The sequence below is a fragment of the Schistocerca cancellata genome, chromosome 9 (assembly GCF_023864275.1).
Source record: "Schistocerca cancellata isolate TAMUIC-IGC-003103 chromosome 9, iqSchCanc2.1, whole genome shotgun sequence".
Classification (NCBI taxonomy): Eukaryota; Metazoa; Arthropoda; class Insecta; order Orthoptera; family Acrididae; genus Schistocerca; species Schistocerca cancellata.
The window spans coordinates 312,112,629-312,132,183 of NC_064634.1; the positions used below are offsets into that span (position 1 = coordinate 312,112,629).

General features: G+C 41.8%; 1 protein-coding gene across 2 annotated transcripts in view; it reads left to right on the forward strand.

Moving 5' to 3' along the window:
- The window catches only part of LOC126100161 (cholesterol transporter ABCA5-like), a 337,905-nt gene that overhangs the window by 66,539 nt on the left and 251,811 nt on the right, over positions 1-19,555 (forward strand). For both annotated transcript variants that reach the window (XM_049910704.1, XM_049910705.1), the window contains exons 2-3: positions 2,860-3,005; positions 3,101-3,274. In XM_049910704.1, coding sequence (XP_049766661.1) covers positions 2,910-3,005; positions 3,101-3,274 — 270 coding nt within the window. In that variant the 5' untranslated portion in view covers positions 2,860-2,909. The remainder of the gene's footprint in view (positions 1-2,859; positions 3,006-3,100; positions 3,275-19,555) is intronic.

Consider the following 19,555-nt stretch of genomic DNA (forward strand, 5'->3'; position numbering starts at 1 on the left):
AAGACAAGGAATGGATGTGGGATGACAGGTCATTGAGGGACACACTTAGTCTGGCCCATTGCCCCAGACCGTACTGACCTTAGGTTCCCACAGCCGACATAGTCCTGAACTTCATGCAAACACACAAGCCTCTCCACCGGCATGGACAGTGCTACTTCAGGCAGGGTAGTGTACCCCTGAGAGGTGGGCACTGATAACCTTATCGTTGAGTTCCTCAAAGAGTTGAAGAAATGCTTGATCCCTGTTAGAAAAAATTGTTGGTGGTAATGTGATTGTAATACACCCACCACTGTTCATAAAGCCCCACTTACTTAACAAAGATTTTGAAAATGACTCAATGCCAGTTACAAATGTTGTTAGTTGCAGAACAATTGCTCATTAAACTATTACTTCTACTTGTGCAGATATGTAGGTCACTTGTGGCGAAATGTGTGTTGTTGGTTTCATCCCAGCAGCAATCTTCCCTCCCCCCCTTCCCCCCTCCAAATATAAAAAAAAGCTTCTCTAGATCAGTAGTGTAGAGAGAAATGAAAATTGTTGTGTCTAGACAAGACAGTCTAGACACAGGGCGAGGAAGCCGAAAGGGCACGCGCTTAATTCACGCAGTCTTGCTTAGGTCTGAAACAGGATACGTAATGAATGCTATAAAGAAAAGTACATAGCTGCTGGAATACTTAACTTTAATCCATCATTGTGGTACATCGCTCTTGACGATACAAGTGAGACACTTTAGATACATGCAATGTAATGCTAATGGCGCCTTGCTAGGTCGTAGCCATGGACTTAGCTGAAGGCTATTCTAACTGTCTCTCGGTAAATGAGAGAAAGGCTTCGTCAGTATAGTCACTAGCAAAGTCGTCGTACAACTGGGGCGAGTGCTCGTACGTCTCTCAAGACCTGCCGTGTGGTGGCGCTCGGTCTGCGATCACTGACAGTGGCGACACGCGGGTCCGACATGTACTAACGGACCGCGGCTGATTTAAAGCTACCACCTAGCAAGTGTGGTGTCTGGCGGTGACACCACAAAAATATCGCTGGTAGATCATACTAGAGGATGTGCTCTATGGGATGGGAGTGGGGGGGAGGGGGGGGGATGCAGTGTGCATAGAAGTGAGCTGCAGTAAAAGGAATAGCATACCACACTCACGTTCATTTTCAAAATTTATTAGTCTTGTTGATTTGGATGCATGTTTTTTAATGTAATTTTTGCCAGCTCTGAAGAGTACCCTCGGATCTTTCTTTACTTCACTCTGCTATTTTTGTTACTGTTTTCTGGACATTATGCTAGCAGCAGTACAACCTTGAGGAACAAAAATGTATAGGCTTATTTCGGCTTCAGTTAGCCCGTGCTCTGATATACAAATTACATCCACTTTTTGACGTCTACAATAATGTTCTAATTCTAGTACCATATTTCAATCCTGTGTGTGTTACTCCTGTGGAGACTGTGACTGAGGTTAAACTTATTATAGTGCACACGGAGATATTAAAGCTCCCCTTTACCCCACTCTCCATGCATATTTGGAATGGCAATAAACACTAACATTTGGTACAGTGCTAAGTATTGTTTGTCATGTAGATTCGCAGAGTATGTATGTAGGCATATGTAAGACAATGGTCTGCTCTTTGCACTATTGAGGCTGTGCTACTTTAGACAGTGGCCATGTAATGAAACATGTATTTATGTAGTACTAACACATCAAGATAACATTACAGTAAAGGACAACGGAATTGGAGTGACATTGTAGTTTGCAGAGTGAATAAATAGAAGGAATGATAAACACTGTGAAAGCACAAATTGAATTCCTTTGCTCTTGCAAAGACCAGTGTGGTGCCTTAAATGAGGTAACGTTAGTTCCTCAAAGAGTTGAAGAAATGCTTGAGCCCAGTTAGAAAAAAATGAGTGGTGGTAATGTGATTGTAATACACCCACCACTGTTCATAAAGCCCCACTTACTTAACAAAGATTTTGAAAATGACTCGATGCCAGTTACAAATGTTGTTAGTTGCAGAACAATTGCTCATTAAACTATTACTTCTACTTGTGCAGATATGTAGGTCACTTGTGGCGAAATGTGTGTTGTTGGTTTCATCCCAGCAGCAATCTTCCCCCCACCCCCCCTTCCCCCTCCAAATATAAAAAAAAGCTTCTCTAGATCAGTAGTGTAGAGAGAAATGAAAATATCGCTGGTAGATCATACTAGACGACGTTCTCTATGGGAGGGGTGGGGGGCAGTGTGCATAGAAGTGAGCTGCAGTAAAAGGAATCGCATACCACACTCATGTTCATTTTCAAAATGTATTAGTCTTGTTGATTTGGATGCATGTTTTTTTAATGTAATTTTTGCCAGCTCTGAAGAGTACCCTCGGATCTTTCTTTACTTCACATGCAAAGAGATGTGTAGAATAAATAAGAGAAAAAAAATCTTTCAGCAGCATTAGTAATCAGTGGAGTACAGATCTGTATTTTTTTTTCTTAGTAGTAATTTTTGATATGTGCAAATTGGCCTATTATCATAAGACACTAGTTTAGTGATTGCCCTTTGCTGTTTCCTTTCTTTGAAGGGATAGTTTTATTATAACTATTTTTTTAATGCTGTTGACACCATTAGTCTTTTTAGAAATATAAATCTTGTGCAAATGAAGAGAGAAACAATGTGATGAAAGTAGTTTTTTGTTGAAAGATCTAATCTATATCTTAAAGTATTTACAGCTGAGCAATAGCCACTGAAAGGCAGTAGTCTAGTGAGTTAAGCTGTTCCCTACATGGTGGGACTTTCTGTGTGTGTTTAAATATTTAAATATGTAAATGAACAATTTTCTGTTGAGTTTTTGTAATGTTTTTGTTTTCATATTCAGGGTGACATCAATTCTCTCCAACAAAGAATTTTTTCCTGGAAAAAGAAACAATGGGGGAAAGAACTTCAACTTATTTTTCTCAGCTGAAGGCGATGATAATAAGGAATCTTTTGCTCAAGAAAAGAGAAAAACGAAAGACAATAGCAGTATGTAATTGGCTTTACTGATATATATATTTTTTTAAAAGTTATGAATACAAATTGTAATTTGGTCTTTACAAATAATGTTGTAACTATTACAGGAAGTATTTCTGCCACTTTACTCACTTGGAATATTAATAATCATCAAGATAATGATACCAAATCCCAACTTCCCCATAATGAATACACCTCGAGGTGACGCAACGCTCTTCGAACATTTTCAGCTTTCCAAGAATCATTCTGTGGCCATTGTTCCAAATACTTCAGAAACACAGGTAAGTGGTATTGGCATTTAAAGAACAGCATTACCACTATAATTATATTCAAAGGACAACAGCACAGCATTAGCCATCTGAAAAAGTGTCCATTATGAAAATGACGAACTTTTGCTGTGAAATTGTCACCATTTTATGTTTGTGTCGACTGAGAAAACAATGAGGCTGATTGGACACATGTGCAATACAGTTTTTCACTTGCTACTCAGTGGTTTTACTGGAACTGTATAGAATATTGTGCATGATTAAGCTAAGCTACGTCTGAAAACAAATGTTGCATGGTTTGTGCTGTGTCATGTACTGTCCCTTATAGTTCTTCTTTAGAAACTGTCAGACCACTTTCATTTGACAATCATATAAAATATAAACGTTACACCGTAGTTTTCCTCAATAATATCTGCTCTTCCAACAATCATATAGAAATAGTGTTTAAACAGCATTTCCGTGTCTAATAATCATGTTAAAAACCACGTACATGATACGTGATAGTATTAAGAGAGAAAATCCTGTGTTTCTAACCAGGCCTACCATTCATGCACACATTGCATTCTGTAACTTCCATAATGAAGTAGAACTTTCTGGGATGTGGAACGATACAGGATACACATTAGCAGGCAGAAGCAGCTGCAGCAGGCTACATATTTAAAGTACACTATCTACAAATTATGACCAGTGCTAATCATTCGATAATTTTGGGTTTCAAAATGATTTAGAAGATTGGTAGTTGACCCTAGATAATGAGAAGTGTGATGTCATCCACATGAGTACTAAAGGAATCAGTTAATCTTGGTTAAATGATAAATCAGTATAATCTAAAGGCCACAAATTCAGCTAAATCCCTAGGAAATACAATTATGAAAAACTTAAATTGAAAAGAACACATAGAAAATGATGTGGGGAAGGTGAACCAAAGACTGTGTTTTGTAGGCAGAACTTATAGAAAATGCAACAGATCTACTAAAGAGACTTCCTACACTACACTTGTCCACCCTCTTTCGGAGTACCACTATGTGGTGTGGGATCCTTACCAGATAGAATTAATGGAGTACCTCGAGAAATTTCAAAGAAGAGCAGCACATTTTATATTATCGGGAAATAGAGGGGAGAGTGTGTCACAAACATGAGAGAGATTTCAAGGTGTACATCATTAAAACAAACGCGTTACTTGCTGGGGCAGGATCTTCTCATGAAACTTCAATCGCCAACTTCCTTCTCTGAATGTGAAAATATTCTGTTGATGCTGCCTACATGGGATAAAGGATCATCATAATCAAATAAGGAAACCAGAGCTTGCATGAGAAGATATAGGTGTTCATTTTTTCCATGTGCTGTTCAAAAGTGTAATGATTGTGAAGGTGGTTTGATAAGCCCTCTGCCAGGTACATAAGGTCGACTGCAGAGTGTCCATGTAGATGTAAATGTAATATGTCAGTCTTTGAGCACAAGGCCCTCCACAGCTCTCACTTCACCAAAATAATGATTTCCTGTTCAAAGGTACACATCCACAGAATCAAAATCTGTGCTTCAGTAACATTCAGTGCCACATTATTCCACTCTGTGCACTGTAGCATGCTTTGATTTTTCTTGGCATGGTTTCCACAAGGTGGCGAAGATCTTGCTACTCAAGTGTGTCTCACTGTTAAGATGTTAGCACTTCTGATGTCATACAATGTGTGTGCAGAGCATTCATGTGACAATGTACTGAAACTGGTCTCAAGTGTGTTTAGTTGGGACCTTGCCAGCAGGTAGTTCAGGTCATTATTTACAGCTGATCACTGCTTTCTGCAGAAAGGTTTACACAAGATGGACGTGGTGTGGCTGTATATTTTGACTGGGATAGATAGACCCATCACTGGAATCACCATAGGGCTGGATAATAAGTCGTAACATCGTGTCCCGTTACTGCACAGCCTTCAAATTATTCTTTGCAGTGATAAAGAGAGGTCTGACAACTGTACAGGATACTGTCCTTTAGCATGACTGACCTGCCTCCCTGTTGAACCCATTGGACTGCATGCCTGCATGTGTATTGGTACCTGGCTGCCCCCTCACTCATCCATGATGATCATCAGGCATCGGATGAATCCTATACTTGTTGATGAAGAGAGCCCAGCACCATTTTTCCAGGTTCTAGTCCAAGTGTTCCCTTAATGCACATTCTTCATGCATTGTATGCTGGGAGGGGGATTTTTTGTGTGTAATGGCTCTTTAAAAGCCAAATGAATTGTGTGGAGATGGTAACATACTAGCTGGATCAATACAGCTCTCCCAGGTTCCTCCAAAAAGACAGTGTGCAGTTCTTCTACACTCTGCCTGGGGTTCTTATTGTAAGTAGTAGTTATCAGCTTAAGTTTTTGACTGCAGGTGACTACTACAGAGCAGATCTTCATTGTTTTGTTTTTGACACTAGCAGGTGAATGTTCAAATGATATTGCTGTAGAGCACACCAGTTTGGTGGGCTACTTCCTGTCCTGACTACCCTTCTTGCTAGAAAGTGAAAAAATGCTTACGTCTTTGTGATACCCTTCAAGGCATAATGACTAAACACTGTACCAAGTTGTCCATTCACAACTGAAAACACAATGTGTTCTACTGAACTGTGCTGAGAATGCAGGCTATGTTTTGCCTCCATTACATAATGATTTTTCTGTCATCAAAAGAGCAGCGAGGAAGAAACTTCCAAAAAAAAAAGGGTAACACTAAACGTTTTTTGAACAGAGTATGCCTCAGTATACATCTTAATCTCTCTTGTTCTCATTACCCCTGCTTGACATATCTGATGGATGTGGCACAGTTTAATGGGCCTTTTTGAGAACAATGTCTTATTTCTTCCAAAGTTTCTCATTTGAGTTCCCTTGGATATCTGTGACGTACTTCTGTGTTGGCTATACCAACCTGTAGCAGTCCCAGCAGTGAGTCTCCGAAATCATTCGGTGTTCGCTGTCAAGCCTGCTTGATAATAACTCCAAACAACAAAGCAGGACTCCTTGAACAGGGTGCACTAGCTTTTTGTGTGTGGTTCCCTTTACATGTAACAAACTCGATGAGTAAAATGCACAAACCTATAATGCGACCACTGAAAACGATGCTGTTGGTTCTTAGAGACTTAACTCATTCTGAATATATGTCTCTTTTTTGTCCCTAAAGAATCAATGTCTGGTGCCACATGTTGAGTGCTACTAATTTGGAAACAAAACTTTTAAGCTGAAGCCTGACAGCGATCTTTCCTTGGATGATTTATTTCTCTTCATTGCAGAAGGAAAGTAGTAAATGTAAGCATAATTTTGGCTGCGTACTGCAGACATCAAGAAAATTTAAAATGTGAAATATTCTTACAGAAATCTGTAACACTCATTTATAAAATTTGTCATGAAATTGCATGTCTTGGTGTGCAGCTACTATTCATAACTCTGATTCAGTTCCCAAATCATCCATATCAACAGGAGAGGGAGTAAGAACACATGAAATGTTTTCTCTGTTTTCTGAATGTCCTGGGAACAATTTCAGGTGCAGTGGTATCCTCATTTGCTGTGTTTTGGTACCTACCAAAATTCTGCTGTACTTGCAGCACATGACAGAAATGTGGAACATGTAATAATTTGAGAGTCTACAGTATAAATATCTAGTTATAACTGAGGCACCATCTGCATCCACCAAAGTGTGTCTCTTCCACATCAAAGCTACTTTGCCAACAAGCTCCTGTACAATTGCAAACATATGTGCTCTTATTGAAGCACCTTTCATTAGAATCAAAAACTATTTCCTGGATGATGATGTCAAAAAAAATCATCTTTGACAATTTTTTACACATAATAGATGTCCTTAAATAAATAAAAAATAGACAAAAATAAGTAGAAGAAAATAATACAAAATATATTCTCAGCATGAGTTATGCTCATATAATACATTTTGTTGTTTGTAATTCATTAGTGTAAAAAATGTGGGTCATTTAACACACACTCATTGAACTGTGGACAGTGCAAAAGCCTTTATTTCTCATCCATTTTGCAAAGGTAGTAATAAATTTATTTATGGTTACTGCAAGGGAACTTTAAAATTATTTGTTAAAGTAGGATGGACCAAAATATTTGTAGCTTTTATGGGTCTTTGCCAGCCTAGCACATGGCGTATTAATTGTATAATGAATTATTTTGTTATGGCCATGGGTTTACCTCCATAGGTTGTATTTACTTGCACAAAGACAAGGCAGTTATAGATATACAGGCAAGGTATTGTTGTTGTATTCATTTGTTTGAAATAATCCCTACATTATTGACATTGTCCTACAATTCACCTGATAGTGGCCTTGTCCAATTTAAACAGTAATATTGATCCTACTAAATGACCTCAAATTAAAGTAAGGTAACAAAAGTCATGTCTTGTCAGACCTCCGTTTGCCCACTGTAGTGCAGCAGTTCAATGTGACGTGGACTCAGCATTTCATTTACACTCCTGGAAATGGAAAAAAGAACACATTGACACCGGTGTGTTAGACCCACCATACTTGCTCCGGACACTGCGAGAGGGCTGTACAAGCAATGATCACACGCACGGCACAGCGGACACACCAGGAACCGCGGTGTTGGCCGTCGAATTGCGCTAGCTGCGCAGCACTTGTGCACCGCCGCCGTCAGTGTCAGCCAGTTTGCCGTGGCATACGGAGCTCCATCGCAGTCTTTAACACTGGTAGCATGCCGCGACAGCGTGGACGTGAACCGTATGTGCAGTTGACGGACTTTGAGCGAGGGCGTATAGTGGGCATGCGGGAGGCCGGGTGGACGTACCGCCGAATTGCTCAACAAGTGGGGTGTGAGGTCTCCACAGTACATCGATGTTATCGCCAGTGGTCGGCGGAAGGTGCACGTGCCCGTCGAACTGGGACCGGACCGCAGTGACGCACGGATGCACGCCAAGACCGTAGGATCCTACACAGTGCCGTAGGGGACCGCACCGCCACTTCCCAGCAAATTAGGGACACTGTTGCTCCTGGGGTATCGGCGAGGACCATTCGCAACCGTCTCCATGAAGCTGGGCTACGGTCCTGCACACCGTTAGGCCGTCTTCCGCTCACGCCCCAACATCGTGCAGCCCGCCTCCAGTGGTGTCACGACAGGCGTGAATGGAGGGACGAATGGAGATGTGTCGTCTTCAGCGATGAGAGTCGCTTCTGCCTTGGTGCCAATGATGGTCGTATGCGTGTTTGGCGCCGTGCAGGTGAGCGCCACAATCAGGACTGCATACGACCGAGGCACACAGGGCCAACACCCGGCATCATGGTGTGGGGAGCGATCTCCTACACTGGCCGTACACCACTGGTGATCGTCGAGGGGACACTGAATAGTGCACGGTACATCCAAACCGTCATCGAACCCATCGTTCTACCATTCCTAGACCGGCAAGGGAACTTGCTGTTCCAACAGGACAATGCACGTCCGCATGTATCCCGTGCCACCCAACGTGCTCTAGAAGGTGTAAGTCAACTACCCTGGCCAGCAAGATCTCTGGATCTGTCCCCCATTGAGCATGTTTGGGACTGGATGAAGCGTCGTCTCACGCGGTCTGCACGTCCAGCACGAACGCCGGTCCAACTGAGGCGCCAGGTGGAAATGGCATGGCAAGCCGTTCCACAGGACTACATCCAGCATCTCTACGATCGTCTCCATGGGAGAATAGCAGCCTGCATTGCTGCGAAAGGTGGATATACACTGTACTAGTGCCGACATTGTGCATGCTCTGTTGCCTGTGTCTATGTGCCTGTGGTTCTGTCAGTGTGATCATGTGATGTATCTGACCCCAGGAATGTGTCAATAAAGTTTCCCCTTCCTGGGACAATGAATTCACAGTGTTCTTATTTCAATTTCCAGGAGTGTATTTATTTTATTTATTTATTTTCATGTTCCTTAGATCCTTTATGTGGGTGCATCACTAGGATGTAGAATGTGTCAGGTTATTACAGTAATAACCATATGTAAATGGTCATGAGGCTTACAAACTAAATCTTATATAAACAGATACATGAGGTTAAAGTGTTTAAACAACACAGATTATAGTTAGTAACAATGATTACACAAACAAAATGCAATATGTATGACATCTGTACAATGTTTAGTTCTCATGCAATAAATAATTGAGTGTTCCCAGACTTTTTGTACACCCTGTATTTGTATTCATGTACAAAATAAAGTCACATGTAAGTGGTAATATTTCATCAAGGCTAGATGTTTTCTTATCAACACATTTTCACAAATGTAGTAACATAAACAGTTTTCTAATTAATTAGGCATAAGAAAATAAAATTTTGTACATACCTATAGAAAAAAGACATATTGCTGAAAAGTTGCTGAAATGTCTTGGTTGATTTTACTAAAATATAAAATATTGTATTTAAATAGGCATAACAACATATAGAATTTCATATCCTCATATATGGCAAAAAAGATAGGTACATTATTAGGCTCATTAGTACATTAGTGAAAGGAAATTAGTTTTACTTCATAATACTTTGATAATTATGAATTTTTGTTGAGAGAGGTTATGAATCAGAACCTACAGATTTGAGCAATATTCCAGATATTCATTGATGCTGTAGAAGCTGTTGTTTATTAATAGATTTTTTAGTTATCAATGTTTGGTATGCTTTTGGTGTTATCTGTCAATGCTCTGTAGAGGATTTATGGTTTGTCAATTAAACTGTCCAGATATATTGGTTCTCTGTGTACGTTTTTTTGGTAGTCATCCCTATTCTTTGTTTAATAATTGTGGATCTCGCTGTTCCATGCAGAAAACACTCTATGGCTCTTAATGAAGCCTGTTGTTGTTGTATACTTGCAAATATAAATATGGATGGTAGCATCATGAGTTTCATTCCTTAAAAATGCCTCTGCATGATTCTCTGGAAGCAACATCCTTTATTAATCTAACAGCTTTCTTTTGATGTTTAAAATCATGCTTTGCAAAAGAGGTATTTCCCCAGGTTAATATACCATACCGTAGCAGATTATGCATGTAGGCATAATAAGCACTTAACACTGTTTCAGCATTGCAACAATCTTTATGCATTTTTAATATGTAACAGCATTTGGTTAATTTTTTGTTCGGTGTTTCTTCTTGTTTTCCCCATCTTAGGTGTTCATCCACCCATAACCCTAAAAATTTTATGTGATTCTTTTGCTGAATTTGGCTATGTCCTAATGTAAACTTTACATTGGTCTAATTTTATTATTTATGTGGTTGAAGTTAATCCATACAGTTTTCTTGTCGTTAACAATTAGACAGTCCTCTTTAAATCATTTTTCTGCCGCTTCTACTGTTTTGTCTGTTTTATGCAGCAACTCATCATTCTTTCCTTTTCTAAAGAAGCTGGACTCATCAGCAAATAATATAGTATCAGTTGTTGAAGATAAGTCGTTAATAAAAACCAAGAACAGGGGGACCATAACTGAGTCCTGGGGAACCCCATCATTAAGTTTTCATATTCAGTGTGGTACATATCATAATTCTGAAAAACTTGCACTGTTTGTTTACTGTCAGATAAATATTACATGAACCAGTCACAGGAAACATCAGACACCTTAATTAAATAGTTTTAAAAGTGGCAGATTATAATTTATAAGCTTGAAAGGTTTGGAAAGTTCCAAAAACGACCCACAAATTAGTTCACTGTCCTCAGTGGTTTTGTAAACAAGTTTCAGTAAATTGAAGAGAGCCTTTTGTGTTGATTTGCCTTTTTTGAAATCATTCTGTGTGTTTGCAAGAACTTTGTTTTTGTTTGGGAAGTATAGCAATCTATCAGACATTATTCTTTCAATTATTTTTTGAAAATGCAGGTAATAATGGTAATGGCCTAAAATTTCTATTGTCAAATTTGTCACATATTTTATTAACTGGTATTACTGTTGACAAATTTTCTTGGAAACATGCCAGTTGCAAAGGAGTCAATGATTATGGGGACAGGTTGAGAGACAACATTATTAGCACCATATTAATAATTTTGTCAGGATACCATCAAATCCACAGGTCATTTTACTCTTTAGTTTACTAATGGTCCTTTGTACTTCATGGGTGTTACTGGATATAGGTACATTCATAAAACTGTATTTAAAAGAGTAGTCAAAGCAGCAGGTTAATTTCAAACCATAAAAATAAGACAAAGGGTGTATGCTCAGTTATTAAATCTGGATTAGATTTTAATGTATGTAACCAAGAAATATCAAAAATTAACATTGAAGGTGTTATAACCTTTAATCACCAATAATTGCGTGGATATTCAAACACACGCACTTAGAAACAATAGCTGGTTACATGATAACAACTCAGTATCTCTTATTCGACTGCCATGCTGTGACATGCGGCCGGTGCCGTTCATAGCTAGGTGGTGCTCCCGCGCTCAGCTGAGTTGCGGAGCGCCTCTATCGCCGTTTGCGCGTACTGTCGTGGCGGCACTGTTAAATGTCGTGGCACTGTCACAACACTTTTCCCCCCTTGAAAAAAAAAACACTCACTTCCTTGGAGACATGGACAGTGTGGAGACATCCATGGCCTCTTGTGAGGCCCCGAGAAGATCCCACGGAGAGACACGAGAGTATGGTCGAAAATGTCCAGGAAGGAAGCTCGTGCGTGGAACGTGCCTCCTGGATGAGATGATTGGTGAAAACTTCGGAGCAGCATCCATAGGTGTTTTGGACCTGGGGGTGTGCTCCAGCGAGATCGGTCCCGGAGAAGGCGGTGTCGCGACTGGGGCCGGTTCCGGCGTACTCGGAAACGGTAGCGACGGCGGCTGCATCAACACGTACGGTAGATCAGCAGCAGCGACAGGACTGGATTCTCGGGCTGGTGGTGGTGAAGGAAGGGGTGGTGGCACCAGTGTGGCCACCACTCATGGGCACATCTGGTCATAATGGCGAACAACCATGCCATCGTCCATACGTATTTCACAAAGCCGGCGGCCGCGAAGATCCTTGACCACCCCTGGAATCCATTTAGGGCGAGATCCATACCCTCGTGCCCACACGTCGGCGCCCACCGAGTATTTTCCCGCACTAGGGGACACAGCACAAGGCCTGACAGGGTGAAGCAGGTGCAGTAGAGTGTGCGGTTGGTGGCCATGCAAGAGTTCAGCAGGGCTGCAATCACCCAGAGGTGTGAAGCGATAAGAACTCAGAAATTGCAGCAGAGCGTCATCTGTGGAAAAATCACTAAGGAATTTTTTCATCTGGCTTTTGAAAGTGCGGACAAGGTGCTCGACCTCCCCATTTGATTGCGGATGGAAGGGCGGTGCTGTAACATGATGAATCCCTTGTCCAGTACAAAAATCACGGAAGGCCTGCGAAGAGAACTGAGGGCCATTGGCCGTGACGATTGTGGATGGAAGACCTTCTAGCGCAAAGATTTTGGACAAAGCCAGCATCGTCGCCGCAGTGGTGGGCGACGGACATCGAACAACAAACAGAAACTTCGAGAAGGCGTCAATCAACAGTAGCCAATAAGTTCCGAGGAAGGGGCCAGCAAAGTCAGCGTGCACCCGTTCCCATGGCTGTGCCGGATCAGGCCACGGAGAGGGCATTGTACGAGGTGCAGCCAGTTGTTGAGCACACTGACCACATGCAGCAACCATGTGGGCAATGTCCGAATCAATACCGGGCCAATAAACGTGCCTGCGGGCCAGGGACTTAGTCCGAGAAATACCCCAATGGCCTTCATGCAATAGTTTGAGAACATCTTTGCGAAGAGAGGCTGGCACTGCGACCTGTGGAGATGCACCATCCATGGCCAGAAGAACAACACCATCACGAACAGACAGACGAAGGCGCAAGGCATGGTAGTTGCGAAGGGGATGCCCGGCCCTGCGTCCTGTCCGGCCAACCCCGTTGAACAAAACCGATCACCTGACGCAGGACCGGGTCCCGCGCACCTGTAAGTGGAAAACCCTCAACCGCACAACGTTCTTCCTCATCAATGTGGAAACAGAGTAGTTCATCACGATCGAAAACCGGGTCGGGGCCCATCGGAAATCGCGACAATGCATCAGCGTTGGCGTGCTGGGCCGTGGGGTGATAGTGAATCTCATAGTGAAAACAAGACAAGTATAAGGCCCAACGTTGCAGGCAGTGAGCTGCCTTATCTGGAAGCGATGCCAATGGGCTGAACAGAGATACCAGCGGCTTGTGGTCGGTGATGAGGTGAAACTTAGAACCATACAACAAAATGCTGAACTTTTTAGAGCATAAATGATAGCGAGCGCCTCCTTTTCGATTTGAGAGTAACGCCATTGCGCATCGTTGAGGGTCTTGGAAGCTTAGGCGATGGGTCGTTGCAACCCATCCTCATACCAATGGGCGAGAACAGCCCCTAGGCCATACTGTGACGCGAGACAAAAGCCTGCTCACACTCGTCGGACCAACAGATAGGAACGTTTTCTCGTAACAGCTGATGCAGAGGATGAGCTACCGCCGCCGCGGATGGAATGAATTTGTGATAATAAGCAATCTTGCCCTGAAGTTCTTTGACCGTAGTGCCGGGGTAGAGCGTTAATGGCCGCAATGTGCTGACGTAGAGGACGTATACCCTCACGGGACAAGTGGAAACCAAGATACACAATGGAGGGTTGGAAGAACTGTGACTTGTCCAGATTGCACCTCAACCCAGCCAAATGCAAAACCCGAAACAGTGAACGCAAATTGCGAAGGTGCTCCTGAGTGGAGGCCCCCGTGACAACAATGTCATCCAGATAGTTTATGCAGCCGGGAACGAAAGCCATGAGCTGTTCCAAAAACCGCTGAAAAATGGCAGGCGCCCTAGCGATGCCAATTGGTAACCACTGGTACTGATACAACCCACAAGGAGTGTTGATGACGAGAAATTCCTTGGAAGACGCATCCAACGGCAACTGATGGTACGCCTCCGATAAGTCAAGTTTGGAAAAGAACTGGCCCCCAGCGAGCTTAGTAAATAACTCCTCAGGACGGGGAAGAGGATAAGTGTCAATGAGGCTCTGAGCGTTGACAGTGGCTTTAAAATCACCAAACAATCGCATACTCCCATTTGGTTTAGAAACCACTGCGATTGGCGATGCCCATTCACTGGAGGTAACAGGAAGGAGAATCCCTGAAGCTGTTAACCTGTCTATCTCAGCCTTGACAGGTGCACGCAATGCTACCAGAATAGGGCGTGCCCGGAAAAACTTAGGGCGAGCTGTAGGTTTAAGAGTAATGTGGGCTTCAAAATCCTTGGCACGACCCAGACCAGCAGAGAACATGGACAAAAATTCAGAACACAATCCATCCAGCTGTTGATACGGAATATCCTCAGATATGAGGTGCACATCATCATCAACGGAGAACCCGAACAACTCGAAAGCATCATAACCGAACAGGTTTTCAGTGCACGCATGATCCACCACATAAAACGTGAGGGGCCTAACAACAGACTTGTAGGCAGTGAAAGCATCAAACTGGCCAATGATAGGAATTTTCTGTTTATTATAAGTTCCCAGATTTCGCATAACTGGAGACAAGGGAGGGGAGCCCAACTCCAAATACGTGCAAGAATTAATGAGAGTTACTGCAGAGCCAGTGTCCACTTGCATGTGAATGTCTTCATCTAGAACACGAACAGTAACAAACAACTTATTTGTTTGAGAAAGCACACAGTTAACATCCATGTCCGATGCCTCGTCCTCGTCGACAGGAACTTTAGGGGACTGACACACAGAAGCAATGTGGCCTTTTTTCCTACATGATTTACACGTGGCCCAACGTTTTGGACACGCAGCCCTGTCATGCTGTACGAAACAACCTGGACAAGAAGGAAGTGCAGAACGAACCTGCTTCTGTGGTTGCTGTTGTCACTGCGAGCGTTGCGGCCCAACGCGACATTGTTTACGTGAGTGAACCGCCGCCACATCTTCGTTCTCCTGTGAAACAGGCAAATTGTCCGTGTCAAAAGTTGACTGTACAGCGCCCACATCACACCACGCGTCTATTTGCGCGCCAGCAGCGTGACACACTTCAAAGGATTGAGCGATGCTTAGAACTTCTGACAGCAACGGGTTTGGCAGTAGTAGGGCACGTTGGCGAACTTCTTTATCAGGAGCTGGCTGTAGAATAGCATCCCTAACCACTGAATCAGCATAAGACTCATGATGAGTGTCCGTGACACACTGACATTTCCTACTCAGACCATGTAGTTCCGCCACCCAAGCCTGGTAAGATTGATGGGGCTGTTTACGACACCGGTAGAATGCCACGCGGGCGGCAATGACGTGAGTGTTTTTTTGGTAATAGTTAGACAATAAGTCACACATTTCTTGGAAGGACAGAGAGGCAGGTTCCCGTAGAGGGGCAAACTGAGATAGCAGCTGATAGATCCGTGGGGAAATCCAAGATAGAAATAACGACTTACACATAGGAGCATTGACAACACCGAAAGCCAAGAAGTGTTGCCGCAAACGCTTCTCATAATCCTCCCAGTCTTCAGCGGCCTCGTCGTAAGGAAGGAATGGAGGTGGAGAAGAGGAAGACAGATGATGAGTAAGCGACGTCGACAACACCTGAATAGCAGCAGTCAACTGTGTTTGTTGTTCAATGAGCGCTTGCATAAGCTGTTCCATGTCTGCCCCGTCATGAACACACAAATCCACAACGCAGTGAAAATATCCGACCTTGTCGCCAAAAAGTGTTATAACCTTTAATCACCAATAATTGTGTGGATATTCAAACACACTCACCTAGAAACAATAGCTGGTTACATGATAACAACTCAGTATCTCTTATTCGACTGCCGTGCCGTGACATGCGACCGGCACTGTTCATAGCTAGGTGGCGCTCCCGCGCTCAGCCGAGTTGCGGAGCGCCTCTATCGCCGTTTGCACGTACTGTCGTGGCGGCACTGTTAAATGTCGTGGCACTGTCACAACAGAAGGAAACTCCAAAACTTCATTACAGAATATTTCTTTACCTAAACAATCAGTTTGATTTTCAACAAACGAAAAACACTACAGATACAATAAACTGTCTCATTGAGAAAATAAGCACATGATTAGACAGGGGCAACAAAGTGTCAGGAACCTTTTGCAACCTCACAAAGGTGTTTGGTTCTGTAAACCAAGCATTGCTTATTTACAAACTACAATTCAAATACCAGAGTGCTTCAATGAATTTTTTATAAATGTAGCAAAATTTGATGTCAGTGTAACAGATTTTAACACCACAGTTAATCCTTTTAGCCTCCATGAAAACTCTGAGTGCCTTAAAAAATTTTCAAGTTTGCATTAAAGATGAAATAAATTAAATCTTGGCATTAACAAACAAAAACTCTGCAAGTTGGCGGTGAAATACCCACTAAAGTCATTGAAGAGTACACAAAATTGTAGCAATTTCATTAGCCTTTTTGAAAAGTGGTTTAACTTTGGCATATTTCTGTACCTCTAGGAAGCAGCCTTCTTCAAAATATAGATTCAATAAATTGATGTTTTGAATAGGGCTGCTTCCCAGAGTTTTAGAAATATGCCAAAGTTAAACCTCTTTTCAGAAAGGGGTCAAGAGAAGTCATGGGAAACTACTGTCCTATTTCAATCTCCCAACCATATCTAATATATTTGAAAAAGTCATTGTTACCCAAATGCAAAACTTCATTATAGAATGTTTCTTTACCTAAACAATCAGTTTGGTTTTCAACAAATGAAAAACACCATAGATACAATTAACTGTTTCATTGAGCAAATAAGCACATCATTAGATATGGGCAATAAAGTGTCAGGAACCTTTTGCAAGCTCACAAAAGTGTTTGTTTCTGTAAACCATGCATTGCTTACTTACAAACTACAATGCCCTACAGGGGCTTAAATCCTACTGATCAGACAGAAAACAAAGAGTTTACTTTAAATGGGGAAAATTATTATTCTGACTGGAAAAATATTTCAGTGTGTCCCCCAAGGCTCCATACTAGGCCCATTCCTGTTTTTGTTCTGTATTAAAGATTTGCCATTAAATATCAGCTCCCCATCACTTCTGTTTTTGTACAGTATTTCTGTGTTAGTTGAAAATAAGGATTCAGTAAAAAATCCTGACTCTTTCATCAGTATCCTCCGCCATTAGAAACTTGGTTCCAACTAAATGGGTCTACTCTGAACATATGTAAGACTTGCATGATGCATTTCAAAACCAAACAGTCAAAATGAGAGAAGATTAAGATTATTCACAACAACAAAGATATAGAATAAATCAGCTCAGTCAAATACCTAGGGTTAAATTTGAATAAAAAATTTGATCTGGCAGGCACACTTTGAATGCATAGCTAACAGATGGAGCTTTGCAAATAACATAAGATGCCATTGACATGGACACCTGAATGGTAGCAATCTACTCTGAATCCACTATTACATCTGGTATCATTTTTGTGGTAACTCAACAAACATAGGGAGAATACTAAAGATACAAATTTTTTTCAGTATGTGCACTGTAAACCACAAAGAATCATCTTGCCCATTATTTAGAAAACTCTCCCATCCCTATATATTTTTGAGATTATTATCTTTTTGTATACCACATGGGACTTATTTGAGGGAAACGATTCTGTTTGCACGTGGTACAAGAAACAAAGAAAACTTTGCCTCCTTCCCAAGACCTCAAATTGTATGCAAACCAAATGTGATGCAAATGTATGTAATCAGATGAATTAACCACAATTTACATTGATTTTTATTTGATAGTGGTCCAAGTGAAATACTCATTTCTGTACTCATCATATCAGATATCTCTTTGGGGTTTGCCACCAGATCATATTCTGCAAAACCCACAATATTTCATAGATACAACTGTTCAACATCTTCAGGTGGTGGTTATTGCTGTTGCCACCGTGGCCATGTTGAAATTTATCAGGGCAGGAGCACGCAATATACATGTGGCAGAAAGGCCTTCTGTGCATGCACTATGGGCAATGACTGTACTGCTAGATCTACATTTACACCACATCATACTCCACAAGCCACCTAATGGTGTGTGGTGAAGGGTACTTTCAGTACCACTATCTGATCCTTCCAACCATGTTCCACTCACGAATAGAGCGTGGGAAGAATGATTGTCAGTAAGTCTCTGTATTGGCTCTAATTTCTCAAATTTTCTCCTCATGGTCAATACGCAAGATGTATGTGGGGGGGAAGTAATATGTTGTCTGACTCCTCCTTAAAAGTGCTGTTCCGAAATTTCGATAGTAAATCTCTCTGTGATGCACAAAGCCTCTCTCGTAACATCTGCCAGTGGAGTTTGTTTAGCATCTCCGTAATGCTCTCTCGCCAGCTAAATGACCCCATGACGAAACATGCCACTCTTTGTTGGATCTTCTCTATCCACTCTATCAGTCCTACCTGATAGGGATCCCAGATAGATGAACAGTACTCAAGCATCGGGCAAACAAGCACCTTATAAGCCACTTCTTTCATCGATGAGTTACATTTCCTTAAGATTCTTCCGATGAATCTGTGGCTGGTGTCTGCTTTCCCACTATCCGTTTTATATGGTCATTCAACTTACGGTCACTGTGGATAGTTACGCCTAGATATTTTACAGCAGACACTGTCTCCAGCTGTTTGTCATCAATAGTGTAGCTGTACAGTAGTGGATTTATTTTCCTGTGTATGCACAATATGTTACATTTATTCACATTCAGGGTCAAGTGACAGAGTCTGCACCATTCATCAATTCTCTGCAGGTCATTCTACAAATTCTTACTATCTTCTAGCATTGCTACTTTGGTATAAACAACTGCATCATCTGCAAATAGCCTTAAAGAGCATCCAACACTTTCTAGTAGATCATTTATATATGTTGTAAACAGCAATGGTCCTATCACACTTCCATGTGGTACTCTGGATATTACTTTTAAATCTGTTGATTTAGTTCCATTAAGAGTGACGTGTTGAATTCTGTCCACAAGAAAGCCTTAAATCCAAGTGAAGGTCTGCTCTGATACCCCACAAGCTCCACAGATGCTCCTGTGATTAATTGCTGAATTAAATCTCAGCAGCATGCTGTGTTGAATCATGAATGCGAATTTCTCGTTTCTCCTGTTTTAATTTCGTAGAAGTCAATGAAGGATTCCAGGCAGCACTTAATTAAAAAGCAGTGTGCTCTTAATAAAATAGTCTGTCATATGGATATGTGTGACCTCCTCAAGAATGCAGTCTCCTTGTAAAACATGTGATTCTCTGTGTCCAAGCAGTGCTACACTACTGCCAATTATCAGGTCGCCCCAGGCATGTATACCATTGGTGATCAACACAAAGTC